Genomic DNA, 15565 nt, shown 5'->3' with positions numbered 1-15565 from the left:
TTAGGATATGTTTGTTTTCGGAGGCAAATGATTAATTGGTCGAAAAAACTTTATCATAGGCGAAAGGATTTAATCTAAGAGAATTCTCTACCCATGGAAAATTCTTTTACAGATTGAAAGATTAAGAAAATATATACTTGTGATCGTGGAAAATTTGGATTTCAACCAAAAATTGATTACCCAACAAATGCACAAATAAACAAACCATTAATCTCCCGTTTTTCATTGTTTGATTTTGAAGTTCAATTTAAAGATTAATATTAAAGTCCTGGACTATTTGCTTGCACTATTAATGCTTTAGTTTTGTTCTCTACTATTGGAATAACTATAGCCAATGACACTATATTTTACTTTTAAGTTGTTAATTTTGTCCTTTCCTAATTTTACATTTTAAAAGATTGCGATATTTTGTTAAAAAATGTGCAGGAAAATGGCGGATGCAATCCTAAACATTCTCATAGAAAAACTGGTTGAAAGTCTCCTAAATGAAAGTTGCCATCTGCTTGAATTCCACAAGCAATTTAAGATTGTGAATCAAGAGCTCGAGTTAATGCAGAGCTACATCAAACAAGTAGAGAGAGTAAGGAGGAAGGACCAAAATGAAGTTCTTAAGACTTGTGTGGGACAATTGAGAGAGTTACTATATGATGCAGAGGATATTCTATCAGATTGCAAGTTGTTTTTAGTAAGAAGAAAAAGGATCTCAAAGTTCAAGCGTTATTGCTCTCCTTCATTCTGGAAATTCCGTTATAGATTGGGAAAGAAGCTTGGTGGGATAAATCAAGAAATACAGACTCATAGAGGTAGGTTGAGTTCTTACCTTCTTGCAACTCCTCCTATCCCTCTGGACCAAGAGCAGTTAGGAAGTAATCGACCGGCGACTTACCCAATTCTAATGAAAAAGGCTGAAATAGTAGGCCTGGAGGAAGATGTGAAGAAAATTAAACGGTGGGTTTTAAACCCACATGGTTTGCCGTTGAACATCATTGGAATAGTCGGTATGGGTGGGATTGGAAAAACCACCCTTGCTCAAAAGGTACATAATGATGCTGATGTGGAGCGTTACTTCGATCATATCTTGATGGTGACTGTTTCACAAACTTTCAAATTTGAAGAGTCAATCAAGACTATGTTGAAAAAAATTGGCGGGTCCAGAGATTTCTCGAACATCAATTTATATGATTTACTGAAGGAACTACAGGACATATTGGAGAAGAAGAAATGTTTGGTCATCCTGGATGATGTATGGAGACTAGATGAAGGCTTATGGTGGGAAAGTTTGAAAGCAGTTTTGGTTCACAGCAGTAGTTGTGTCATTGTCACAACAAGGGATGTGGATGTGGCTCGCTTAATGGGAGCCACTGAGTCACGCACACATCATTCACGACCTCTCTCTGATAAGGATAGTTGGTCATTATTCATCAGAACAGCATTTTCAGTGGAAGGAGGTCAGTGTACGAATTCAGAGCTTGAGAATATCGGTAAGGAGATTGTTGATAGATGTGGAGGACTCCCATTGGCAATCAAGGTTGTTGGAGGAATGATGATAAATAAAGGAAGTTCGACCAAGGAATGGGAGCGAATATCTAAGAACCTAAGCAAAGAATTGGACAAGAAAGGTGAACCAATCTTTTCTATGTTACAATTAAGTTATGATGAACTTCCTTCTCATCTGAAACCATGTCTGCTGTGTTTGGCTGTATATCCTGAAGATTATAGTATATTATCTGAAGATATCATTTCTTGGTGGATTGGTGAGGGCTTTGTTCGAGTAGGGAAACAAGGAAGGACTGCATATGATATTGGGAGAGACTATTTCGAAGAATTAATCAGCCGATGTTTATTACTTGTAAAATTTGAGTCTTTTGGGACAAAAAATGTTTGGTTTAGAGTACATGATATGGTAAGAGAAATGATTAGAAGGGTTGCAGGGGAAGAAAATTTTATTTGGATAAATGAGGGGGGGAGTTTTCCTCTATCCAAATGCAATCACGTCGTCGAGTAGGTATGGTGATGAACACAGATATGAATCTCTTTATATCCGAGGAGCAAACCAATTTCAAATCATTGCGGACAATAATAGGGTTTGATTTAGAAGAGAGTGAGGAGTTGGTTCTAAATCTGGAATCAAAGCTAGGCCAATTAAAATGGTTGAGGGTTTTGGTTATTTGTTTTAAGGATTTATCATCTCAGGAGACTCTTAAAAGAGTAGATTGGTTGAGTTGGATAGGATCACTCAAGCATCTCGTTTGTCTTCGGATAGAAAACTCCCGATTAGAGAGACTTCCAGATTCTATCGGAAACTGTCAAAACCTTCAAATTTTAAGCCTAATGAATTGTCCTAATTTAAAGAGATTGCCAAAAAATATAGCATCCTTGGAGAAATTATGCACCTTGGATTTATTAGGTTGTGAGTGCATAGAATTCCTCCCCAGTGAGATTGGAAACCTTCGACAACTGTGTATATTCTCTTTTACTGTGAATTCAAAAGTCAAGGATGGGGGGTTTCGCATTTCTGGGTTGAAAAAATTGACTCAAATCAGTGAACTTGTGTTTTCCATAGATTCAGAAGATGGAATAGAACAAGGGGAGCTGAAGGTGTTGTCAGAGCTCACACAATTGGAGTGGTTGTATATACAATTTCCAAGCAACAACGACGACAACAATGGTGCAGAAGAACGACTGCGACTAGCAAGGAAAGTAGATCATCAACTACTCTCACCTCTTAACCAGCTCTCAGAGTTATATCTTAAAGGAGAAGTAGGAGAAAAGACACCTATTTGGCTCAGTCCAACCTCTCTTCCCAATTTAAGGTATCTTACTATTTATGATAGTAAATATCTCAGGCATATGAGTCCAGAATTCTTTGGAGATGATGAGGTTTCTAACAACAATAATACAACAACTGTCTGGAAATTGGAAGTCTTATACCTTCACTGCCTATACGAATTGGAGGAGGAGTGGCCGAGAATGCAAAAGGCAATGCCATTTTTAAGACTCCTAAAGGTTTTCTACTGCCCAAAATTCAAAGCATTCCCTTTGGACTTGGATGAAGATGGTAGCGGCACTTGGAGGAAAGAATGAACTGTGTACGTACACTTCAATTTCGATACCCTCCTTTTAAAAGGTTCGCATATTTAATTTATTTTTATTTTTATTGGGGCTTTTCTAGTTTTAAATTTTCATTAATAATAGTTGATTTGGATGAAAGCATTCTGTTTTCACTTGGATGAATAATTTGTAGGGCCAGTACTTGGGCAGTTGGAGGAAAGATTAATCTGTTCATTTTGATGTAAGTACCCTCCTTCAAAATGTTTGCATATTAATTTTTTCTCTCTTTCTTTTTCTCCATTAAACAGATGGTTAGGATAGGAGGAAACTTACATATTTCTAGAAATGAGTAATATCTTTCTAGGGATGACTCCACTTTTTCCTTGGGATACATTTTTTTGTTTGTTTTGTTTTGTTTTGGAATCCAAATCTTCCTAACTGTCAGTTTGATGGAAGGATTAGTCGATCAGAAATCTTTTTAAGTTTGGTTGTAAATTATGTATCATTTGGATTTTATCACTCCTGTATAAAACAAGTCTCTTTTTTTAATGTCCCTTCAAAGCTATTATTTCTTGCAATATATTCATGTTTTCACAAAAATGAGCACGGACCAACAAGTTTCACATCACTTACTATTGATTCCACTCCATCCTAAAAAAGATTATTATTCGGGATATTTACGAAAAAGTTCTCAACTTTTGAAGAATTTATAATCCAAGCTCACTGTTCATTTTAATTACCACAACTTGAAAGATAACAAATTCGGCCAGGTTTAAATTGACTAATTGGAAATAGTCACTTTAAACCTGTGAAATTGTCACTTTAAACTTGCGAAATGGTACTCACTTTAAAACCGTCGAAATCGTTAGAGTTCTGGGTTTTTTTTTTAACGAAAACATGATCATTAACGTTTTGGTAATTAAAATGAACAGTTAGCTCGAATAATAAATAATTCATTTTCAGCTCAGGAAATGGTAATTCACTCTTATGATTATTATTATTATTATTATTATTATTATTATTATTGTTATTATCCTGCCCTTACTTGTTATGGAAAAAAACTTTAAAGCGGGCAGCCCACTTGATCTATGAGCCAGCCCTTAATATTCTTCATTTATCCAATCATTCAGACTCATGGATTTCTCATCTTGTCCGGTTGTCCGTAATATCAAATTGACTTGTTCGACTTGTTTTGTCTCAAATTATGGGTTATCTTGCTAAATCATTTTAAATATTTTTATTGATCCAGATCAGTGGCATGTGTTTGATAATGTTGCCAGCTTCTATGATTGGGAATTGCTTCTAGGTATTGCAGTTGGGAAAAACAAGAAATGGCATTTTGGTAAATTATTGTAGTGTTGTGATGTGTGTAAAGTCTGGGATTATTGCTTGTTGAAATAGATATAACTGTTGGATTCTATTTAAATGGCCAGATACCATTAAATGTAAATAAAGAATCAGTTGATACTTTATAATTAACTATCACAAAAAAAATACTTTCACATCACTTTTTTTTTTCTTTTTTAAACAACCATCAGTTTTTGAGAAAATGACATCCAAAGTGCATTTTTCATGAGTGAAGGGATCGAGCAAAAAAGTGCGGAACTTTTGACATTGATTTATGTTTGATCTTTAAAGTTTAAACATCAATTTGAAAAATCCGATATCTATAAACCGTCTTTAACACACTTTTTTATCCGAAGAACAGACATCAGGTTTTTCTTATAAATATCATTTAAATAATGATGTCTAAAGTCTATTTTCTAAGAAACTCCAAACATCTCCTTCAAATTAAAGAATAATTGTATCCAAACATGAACTTATTTCAAATGCAAGCCTTCATGAAGGATGTTCAAACTAGTTCATTGTTGTTATTTTGTATTCACTTCGGATCATTTTGCCAAGTAGGAGATAAAATGGTTCAGACCCAAGTGGGACATGAGTATTATATCCATATTCAAATTAAGTTGGAATTTTTATATTGATAAGATTTTTTCTCGAATCCTACTAACTAATACCATATCTTGATCCGACCCTGGTTGGGTCAAATCGGATAAGTTTTGAATGTTCGATTTTTTAGCCTATGATACTCTTTTGCAAGCTTGTAATATTATTCTATTTTACCATTTTACACTCTCATTTTTCATACTGTAAAACAAGGGTATTAAAAAAAAATAAAAAAAATAAAATAAAATGACCTTTATAGTTTTCAAAGCAATATAAATTTGGATCGGGCAAATCTAAGGATGGATCTGTATCCGACTTGGGTCATGAAACATAAATCTAGCTAAACTTACAAATCTCAAGAAGGTCATATGAATTTTGGGGGAAGAAGACGAAATAACTGATTTTAAATAGAAATATCAAGGGTTTTCAACAACAGGTTAAGGCTCAGGGTGAAAACCATGGATTGAAGTTTGCCTATGAAGGATTGTTGGTAGAAAAGGCAGGTATTTTTACTTAAACAGCATTGAAGATGACAAATTTCAAGGAAATAAAAGCTTAAGGGGTTCAAAAGATGTTCAAGGCCATGGCATTTAGCTCATTTATGTTAAGTCTTAGAGACGAAGACATAGCATGTTATCACTTTGAAGACTCAGTGGAAATAGTGATATATGTTAAAATATTTCACCTCATTTATGTTAAGTCTTAGATAGGGTTTTGTAAGTTGTTTTTAAGGGAAAGATCGCAAATATTGAATATGTTAAAGGAAAAATGACGTTTAGTGATTCCCTTGAATGTGCCATCAGTTGAAACTGCCTGTTTTTTTTCCTTTGTACCTCTGGAAACTATCGCACTTAACAAATGAGCTTTACAATTCAAAATCTAATTTTTCCCATGAAGCCACTCAGGGCAATTTTGGATAGTGTTACCAAAAAGTACTTTACCAATCCATTCCATCAGTTTTATAAGCCGAATATGCTATTTTATCAGCATGGGAACCTATTCAAGCATAAACTTATAGATGTGACTGAACATCTTCTTCAATTATGGATGGGCTATGAGGATTGATGAGATAAATAATCTTAATATAATATATTTTTAATATATAAACTTACATTTTTATATTTTTATCATAATTATTAATATATATTTTTCCAGTCTTCCTTTTCTTTGAATGTTCTACCTACCAAATTATTCCCAAACGTGACTTTGTTACTATGAACTATTAACAGAAATTGAGGATCTCAATATCACTAATCAGCTATTGCTTGAAATTTAGAAATTTCTCTAACAGACGTTAAACTAAGAAAAAGTTGAATTTGTTAGTTTAAGGTTCTTAATTAAAGAGTGAAGAAGACCCAGAAGACCATAAATTGATACACACACATATAATAACAGAAGGTATGGATGGATTAAGACAAATTTAGATTAGGCTTCAACAACAATGATGATGATGATGATGATGATGCCGATATTTTAGTATGCACCTCAGTGAATGTTAGTAATGTCCAGTAACATTACTCCTCCCTACAAAATCAAGCGCCATGGTTGAGTTACACCATAAATTGGTAGAAACTCTGATGCATATAGGAACAATTATAGACCCGCAAAGGACAAGACAGATCCATAGAAATCTAAGTCAATGATTTTCGTGTTTATAGTTCATACACATGTTCAAATTCGTGTAATGGATGAAGTTCAGCTAAGTTTTGCCATAAGATGGTTAACAGTTGAATTTACGTTGATCAAATTATGCTCAAGGGTTCTACCACACAATCTAAACTCAGAATTAATTTTATATGACATTATAAATCACAAGATTTCAGAAGTGACATGGGCCGCATCCAAGTCAGTAGTTGCAGCAAGAGGGAGAAGGTAAAAGTCATGTTCGACATCCTTTATGCCCCATATGAATCATATAACAGAGGCAAATATAGATCTATGAAATCAGATTTTATCAAAAAAAAAAAAGTTTCTTTCAAGTACACCAGCACAAGATGAAAAGCCATGAAACAAATCGAGAAAAGAAAAAAACTGATCAAATGCCATGTAATGTCACCACCCACAAAATGAAGAAACAATAGTAAGACTTCTAAGCTAATTATGGTTACACAGATCTGTAAACCAAGGGATACACCATGTCAATAAATTCAAAATACTACGAATAAGAAGCTTTATGTTTACCTTGAAGAGTTTCTACAACTGTGTTGCCCCGCTTGATCTCTTGATTGAATTGATCCTCTGAAGCCTGATCTGTTCTCTAAATTTGGGTTAGATCCCACATCACTGACATAGTTGGAGAAAGCTTCTTCGGCATCTAAGATTCCCTGGTCATCATCAACCTGATTACTCGAGTACTCTTCAGATTCCTAGATAACCTTCTCAACAATTTTTTTCTTCTCTTTCTGTTTGTATTTTGAGGATGTTGGATTTAACGTAGCACAAGGATTTGTTTCTCTAATTTAAGGAACACAGATATGAATCTCTTCATATCCGAGCAAACCAATTTGAAATTGTTGCGAACGATATGAGGGTTTTATTTAGAAGACAGTGAGGAGTTTGTTCTAAATTTGGGATCAAATCTATGCCAATTAAAATGGTTAAGGGTTTTGAATATTCATTTTAAATATTTATCTCAACCCCTTACAGCAGATTGGTTAAATGGGATAGGATCACGGCAGCACCTCGTTTGTCTACAGATACAAAACTTTGAATTAGAGAGACTTTCTAATGGAAATCTTCAAAGCCTTCAAATTTTAAGCCTAAGAAACTGTTCTAATTTAAAGAAATTACAAAAAAATGTAGCATCTGTGGAGGGTAATTCAAAATTCGACAGTCCAAAACCGTCGAATTATGGGACAATTCGACAGTCTCGACCGTCGAATTATGGGACAATTCGACAGTCTCGACCGTCGAATTCTTCTGTCAAATTTTGGCTTGTCGAAAAAATAATCGGCGGTTAAAAATCATAGAATTTAAGGATATAGTGACGGTCTCCGACCGTCGCTAGAGAGGAAAAACCCGTCGCAAATACATACAGCAACAGCCGGTATATGGACTTATAGCGACAGCGGCTATTGGCCGTCGCTATAGGGTATTTTATTAAAAAAATATTTTTTAAAGGCTACGGTTGCCGACTGTTATAGGGTATTCTTTTTTAAAAAAAATTTTAGGTCCTCAACTAGAACTCATCCAATCTGGATGTGCATCAAATTTGTCAGGTTCATTTGGATTGGGCTTACTCCTACTTGACTGGGCTTATAAAAGTGATTCCACAGAAGTACTTCCATTGAAAGTAGAGCTGTGCCAATGAAACCTAAATAATCACTAAACCCGGGTTAGTTATGTTTTAGCTTATTTGAAGTAATTGGGTCAGACATTCACAAGGTTTAACATAAGCTTCTTGTCTACACAACTGAGAAAATGTAACACATAGTACAAACATAACCAAAGTGCAATTCTCAAAGTTGATTTTCCCATGTCTAGCATCGCTTAGCCCAATACATATAGTTAAGCAAATTGAGAAAACTAAGAACATAGAGAAGTGTGTAAAACAGGTCCAATCGGTTGTGATTCAAATCGTTTCCACCCAACCACTCATGCCCAAACCGTCGACTCGCTACATTAGTGATCGAGACCAGTACAGAGCTAAGGAAGTACCCCGTGGAAGTTGAACACCACGACAATGAGGTACACATGCTCCTCATTCTATCAAGAGCCTCGGAGTAGAAAAAGTCCAGCATTCCCCCAAGTTTAAGCATGTCTGACACACCAAGTAGAAAGTATTGCCACCCCAACCCAAAGACAGATAGCGTAATGTGATGGACCATGAAGGTTTGTAGTTGGGCCAAACAGCAGTTCATCATTATTGTTTTGTGGTAGAGGGACAAAGAAAACCATTCCTCAACTCATCTATTGTAATTGGCAACCAACCATATCTAGCCATGTATCTCTTTGTTTCTTAACCGATTACTTGAGAAGTCCTTCAGGAGCTGTGTCATTATGCCATCACAGTAAGGTAACATCTTCACCGCATTGTCCAAGAGGTTCATCTATGAAACATAAACAAACATTGATCATCAATGGAGAATTCTTACCCATAATTTGATTCTAAAATTCGATGATGTTAGTTTGACTCGGATTATCAAAGTGATTCTCCCATAAGCAGAAAATGAAATCGGCTAAAATCAGAAGTAATGCAGGACCCATTCTAACTATTAATGTTTCAAATGAAAAGAATTTGCATAAATTCTTACCACTTCATAAATTCAGGGCTGGTTTGCATTGTCCGAGAGTACGTGTTTTAAAACCAACTGCACAATAGACAAAATAATATTCCCATGTCTTGATGAACTTCTCATCGAATCCCAATGCAAGTATTTTACTGGAATCCAAGAAGTAACACAATATCAGAATCTAAGGATAAACAGAGATTTTTATGAGATGACATGCAATATTTGAATCTAAAAAGAATATGGAAATTTCTTTACGTGTAGACCTCACGACCTCAAATTAAACTATTTGTATTCGTTGTACCTCTGTTTTGCCATGAAATTATTCCTCCAATACCTCAGTGTTTGGTAGTAATGTATTCCTATATGTTCCAGATGCTCCACACTGCATTAACGATACTTTCACATAATGTTGAATTTCCAGAATAAAATAAAAATAAAAATAAAAAAGAAGATGATATAAATGTAATAATAGTGATGATCCTTTAAATTTTTACCAAAGTCTAGATGCAGCAGCCATAGAGGATGTTAGTCTACTCAATGATGAAAGGCACCCACCAGGGAAAATGTATTCTTTTATAAAATCTGAGCTTTCCCTGTATTCATCAAAAAGTAACACCTCTAATTTCAACCAACCACAAAACACATTCAGGCCTCAATCCTACATATGGCAATTTGATTTGCCTCCAGTGACTAGTAGTAGCTCGAGGAGAACATAATAATAATATATGCTTCTCTTGGGTTTGGTGATCGGGTGCATTTTTTGGAAAATAGGGAGAAAGAAAGAAGGTAAATCATTCTCAACACTTATAAAAATCTTCTAATATAAAATATGTGATTGTCTGATTGTCTCCAGTGCTATTATATTACATTAAGCATGCTTGTAAGAAGTTACTTTTCATGTCATGGGCTGATCCAAACTGACCTTGTTCTCTGCTTTGATGGTGGTTTGACATTATCACCTGCACTTCCCAAAGAAGAAATTAAGGTGTTAGCCTGGTTTTGATATGAATGTCAACATCCAGCCCTGCATTGAAACGTGTCATTCAAGAACAGATCATGTCCTTCGATGTAAGGTGAAGTGTTGTCTAGACTCCCAAACCAAGTGAGACTTATTTGCTGAAAAAATATACTAAATTAGGTGAACCACACCATCTATCAAATTATTTCAATAAAAATGGACATGTTAAAGCTAAAATTAACAAAGAAGTTGTGGGCATGATCTGCATAAGGTTGGAGATGTACCAGCTAGAAAGGAGAACTTTGTTGGATCTTATTAAAGCGGAGTCTCATTGTATTTTCGATGAATGACTAAAAAAATCTCCTTACCATCATCCTGATCATTAGCTTTTACCAAAACATGATTCAAATAACTAAATATATCTATTGGGGCCTAAAATATGTCATGTCAGATTCCTCTGTTTACTTTTGATATGAGAAACAAGAAAACATACACTAATGCAAAAGAAAAATCCTTCAAGATGATTGCCACAAATATCTGATAGGTAGCACCAACATTCTTGGAACCAAAACGCCCAAGTTATTATTCTATAATTTTTTTGCCATTTCATGGACAGGACAGAGATGATTTTCATTGAGTAGTTGTAATGATGATGATATATAAAGATGGGAAACTCTGCAATTATTATAGTGTAGCCCCGGGGACATTACCCATTGTTTCTTTATACTAATTCATTTTTCCAACAATATTCCTAACTAGCAGTTAATAACAAAAGTGGGAAGGAAGAGCAAGAACTACCTTTGTTTGATTGGACAACCATAGTAACCGCCACGGACAACTTCTCCTACGCAAATAAGTGGCATAAGGAACAGAGGATTTTATCATCCAAATCACCATCACAACCTTCTCGGACATGTAAGTATGTTGAACTTAAAGTGCCTGTTTGGATTGCCATTTCTGCACCAGGAAGAATAGTTTGAAAGCTCTTATGAAAAATTATATCTTCTTTCAAACAAAAAATGGGTGTGATTGAAACAAGCATTGTTTGGTTGAAATATCACCATTCTGTCATTTAATGACCAAGGTTATGGATTGAAATTGTTTCAGGCATGGATACTATGGGATGAAAAGGATACTAGTAAAGGCAAACAAATGTAAGTAGGCCTTAGAATTTCACGGGGAGAGAACCATGGGAAAAGTACCTCTATATGAGAGACGTAACTTTCAACCAAGGTGTCCTGTGACTGCAGGTAAAAGGTCACATGCCTTGGAGATCAAAGGAATAGATTATTTTTACCACATGAACAAATATTTCAGAATGAGTTTGGAGTCTGCAAGGCGAGATTTTGCTCTCAAAGATGACCAATACACCTCAAGAGGAAGGTGCCCTCCCATAGATTGCCTTAAAAGCAAGTATTGACATGATGTCAAAGTCATATGGAGGCCGTAATGCTAATCAAATAACCAATAATCTTTGACAAATGTTTGTTCTAGTCTTCTAGAATGTCAATGAGGTGAGCTAACTAAAATGCTTATATGGGTTAAATTGTTCTGACTTTTGGATGATGTTGTTAAGTTCTGCATCTCAATTTCTGTTTCCATAATTGAGTGTTGTATGTGAAGTATCTATAAGAATTTCTAAATGTAGTAATTAGAGCATTGATGCCTACACAAGGAATAACAAGGAGAAACCTTCCACTAGATCTGTGAGAAAGTTTTTTTTTTTCTTAAAAAGAAAAATTATACTAGTAATTTGCAAGTCACTAAAGTAGTAAAAATATATATTTGGAATTTATAAGGCATTAAAGCAGTTTTACAAATTATGATACAAATTAACATACAACACTCAATTATGGAAAGAATTTAACAATTTCTTTTACAGTAATGCTGCTGGTAGAGTACCTTTGAGGCTAGTCAACGATACCTTAAAATATAAATACAAAGAGAATATACTCCACAAGAAAGAAAAGCCTTAGAATGAAGGGGCAGGAGGTAATTAATAGCCACACAAACCTCATAAGTTACTGTTCCACCAGACGTTCCTGCTTGACAGAGTGTTACATTGGATATAGCGCCATTTGCCGAAAGAATGCAAATAGCCCGTGGACCATGACGAGAAAATGACATTATTATTGAGGATACATCTTGAAATGTAACCACCCAAAAATAAAAAACAAGTTAGTGACTTTATCAAAATCAACCCAAATTTTTTTTGCAGGGGAAAGCTACAGCATACATAACTATAAAAAACAAGTTGGCATGATAAATGCAAACCAAATTGCATTAGAAAGCATCAACAAAATGACAAATACAAGGAGCTAAGGAAAGCAGCATCACCAAACCGATTTTATTATAGTTTTTGGCTCCAATTGGATTGTTCACATAATTATCAAAAATTAAGATACTAAACAAAATGCAGCATTTTGATCATCATGAGATCACTACAATCTTAATGAGAGAGAGAGAGAGAGAGGATAAACCTTGGAATAGGAACCAAGGTCGTACATCATGCCCAATTAGAAGTCACAGATGTTTTGTACAAGGTAAATCTGAGATTGCATCAAAACAAGTTAAAAAATACCAAGTCATGCACATTTTACATCAAAGGCAAGGAAACCATAGAGCGCAAAAAGAATGTCAAAGCTAATAAAAAGTGAGAAATAAATCATATCATGTAGCAATAGAGGGTAATTTTTTTATGGTGAAGTGCAGTCATGTATCTTGAGACTTACAAATCTATGGTTCTCGAAACTCAGACTTAGAACCTGTTGTGTGTTTTGTGTACAAAGAGCTTATGGCTGGAACAGATGGTCTACGGTAAATAAATAAATAAAAGAAGAAAGAATACCAATGAGGGAAAATGTGTTTATTTGGTAAAGACCAAACAGATGGTCTAGGATTTGCTTAGTGGCCAATATGAAGCATAACAAGTCATTGAACTTCAATTGGCACCAAAATTGTTTTAAATATCTGAAGCATGGATGCAAAACTCATCTCCACAAATGATGAGTTTGAACCATGATCTTAACAAACCCCATATAACTTTATTAATAAAAATAAATAATTCAACGTCAGAAAGGCTTACTATTACAATTTAAACAAGCTTTGATAAGCATGCTTCTAATTGTTTTGGTTGAATTTAAGGGCCATGAGCTCCTACCATATTAACCATTGGTTACTACCCTCGATAGCGCAATCTATATCGTGATGTAGACCATCAGAACATAGAAAAGATTTCCTTATCAAATATGTGGACATTTTTTCAACTATTTGTCCTAAATTTTTATTGTTTTAAACATCTTAATTCTTCTTAGTGTTGAATTAGATTGCACTCCAAAGTTTTTGGTTGCCAAACCCTTAAATTGTTGTCTACTAAAAGCAGCCCTTTATGTTTTTATTCAAATTCTGGTAATGTTCATACTTCATTGTTCCTTCTTATGTAGACTCAGACAAATTAAATTAACAGTAACATACTAAGTTTAAAAATTCATACTTCATCACAAATCTAATTGAGTTCAATGTCAAAGCTTAGTTATCTAAAATCCTGTAGGTTCTATAATGGATTTGTTTTCAACAAAAAGAGACATTACTTAGCCAAATTCTATGAATTTTCATGATTCATGCATGAACCTTTCAAGCAAGCATAGTAAGAAACAACACATGAACAGAGGAACAAACATGAATAGAGGAACAAATGAATAGCATGATCATTAAAGTTCAATTTAACATTCTAGAGTGATTTTTTAGGAGTTTTTTTTAGGGTTTTTGAGAGAAATAGACTTACAGATGAGATTTGGAGTGATTTGATCGGTGGCACTAATAAGTGAGCATCAGTTCTTAGGGTTTTCGACTTGAACTCTTATTTCTTCTTCAATTTGAGCTCTGAGAGATTACAAATCCATTGTCGAATGAGTTATCGATTCGAAAAGTGCGATTGAGAGATCGTTCGGTGTTGAAATGGGAGATCGAGAGATCGTGATTGAAATCGCAAATCCTGATTGTGAAAGTGATCGAATCAAATCAAGAATCAAATCAAGAGGGATTTTTGATTTCGATTGAAATGGAAGACACTTCTTCAAACTCAAAAATCGGTAAAAATGGCTGAGAAGAAAACTTCTTCAATTGAATGTGAGGTTTCGTTTCTTCCCAAAGGCGACATAAACAAAAAGCTTCTTTGATGAGAGATTCCGATCTGCTGGTTTCATCTTCGCTGAGATGGCTGAGAAGGCTAAATGAAAATGGTGAAGAAGGTCGAGTGGTTTGGTGGTTTTTTTTTTTTTTTAATAAAAATTTCGGTGATTCGTTAGGCTTGGGATGTCGAATTTTTTTCTTAAGTGTATTGGGCCGGCCCAAATAAATGTGAAACTTGGGCTGCTGAGTGTAATGCTGTAAAAATAGCGAATTTTACCTTTTTTGAGGTAGTGATTCTCGGAGCTACTAACATGTGGCACTCAAGGGAAATAATTACCGACCCACGGAGTATATATGAACTACCGAGCTTAATTACAGCTCAAAATACTTATGGCTAATGTAACAGGTGTGACATCACCATCGCTAAAAGGACATATGTGACAATGCACGGCCTGACAGATCGGTATCCATCAATCAGGATACCTATAAATAATAGGTTGCAACTCATTTCAAAGGTTAGAAATTTTTTTTCTGAGAACTCTTTACTAGTTCGGCACTAATTCGAGTTTGATCGTCGGAGTGACCTTGTAACAGGCTGCCCTCCGAGCTTCGAGCTTTCAAGAGAGATCTTGAGGTAGAATGTAAACACCCCATTTTTGTACTTGCCTAATTAATCAACTCGTCAACTCGATTACGACGGTTCCCAATGATGGATGGCTATTCCAATGCTCCGTTTGTTACCAGATATGTTTTAGAAATTCGGATGAGGTATTTCAAGCAAACAAAATTGTAGAAACTACGCTACGCTAGGAAAAGATAACTCTAAAAACATAGAAATCATCATCTTGTAGACAAAAAGAAGTTTTACGATAAAAATCACTAAAAAATGATCAAATTATCAAAATACCCCTAATATCAAAACATCCCTAAAGTCTATATTATGCTTAGGAAAACTCTTTCAAATACATAAAACAACAAATCGAAACCAAATAAACTATTTCGCCAATTTTCACAAAATGCGACAAAATTATGAAATTGCCCCTCATAAAGTTCACGAACATTTCTCACAAAAAATTTCATAAATGACACAAACTAATATTCTCATTGAATTCCTTACAAAAATCGATTCCAAAACATCCTGGAACATTGAAAAACAACTTAAAACGTAAAAAATCCTCTCCGAGGGCAAAACGATAATTTTACAATTTTAATAATTAAAAATTTTAAAATTAATAATTAAAATATT

The 15565-nt window shown here is 34.6% G+C and overlaps 2 protein-coding genes across 7 annotated transcripts in view; one reads left to right on the top strand and one right to left on the bottom strand.

Moving 5' to 3' along the window:
* Window positions 1–238: 238 nt before the first annotated feature.
* Window positions 239–15565, top strand: part of LOC147382664 (disease resistance RPP13-like protein 4) — a 71602-nt gene continuing 56275 nt past the window's right edge. The window contains exons 1-3 of one of the 6 annotated variants that reach the window (XM_086429234.1): window positions 239–3127; window positions 3251–3292; window positions 4301–4657. In XM_086429234.1, the coding sequence (XP_086285360.1) occupies window positions 419–2005 (1587 nt within the window). In that variant the 5' untranslated portion in view covers window positions 239–418 and the 3' untranslated portion in view covers window positions 2006–3127; window positions 3251–3292; window positions 4301–4657. Of the gene's footprint in view, window positions 3128–3244; window positions 4257–4300; window positions 4658–15565 lie in introns of those variants that run through there. The other 5 variants (XM_086429232.1, XM_086429231.1, XM_086429230.1 and 2 more) reach the window with 5 other exon arrangements.
* Window positions 8861–11831, bottom strand: LOC147382666 (uncharacterized). Its single transcript, XM_086427337.1, has 6 exons — window positions 11391–11831; window positions 10987–11145; window positions 10153–10189; window positions 9532–9612; window positions 9252–9379; window positions 8861–9047 (listed from the first exon to the last, which is right to left on the bottom strand). Exons 2-5 carry the CDS (start codon window positions 11006–11008, stop codon window positions 9256–9258), a joined length of 264 nt encoding a protein of 87 aa, XP_086283463.1. The 5' UTR covers window positions 11009–11145; window positions 11391–11831; the 3' UTR covers window positions 8861–9047; window positions 9252–9255.

This window comes from Akebia trifoliata, chromosome 16, assembly GCF_017979445.1.
Source record: "Akebia trifoliata isolate Shusen 1 chromosome 16, ASM1797944v1, whole genome shotgun sequence".
Taxonomy (NCBI): domain Eukaryota; kingdom Viridiplantae; phylum Streptophyta; class Magnoliopsida; order Ranunculales; family Lardizabalaceae; genus Akebia; species Akebia trifoliata.
The sequence above is the reverse complement of the archived record's forward strand: the minus strand, read 5'-3'. Positions and strand labels throughout refer to the sequence as shown.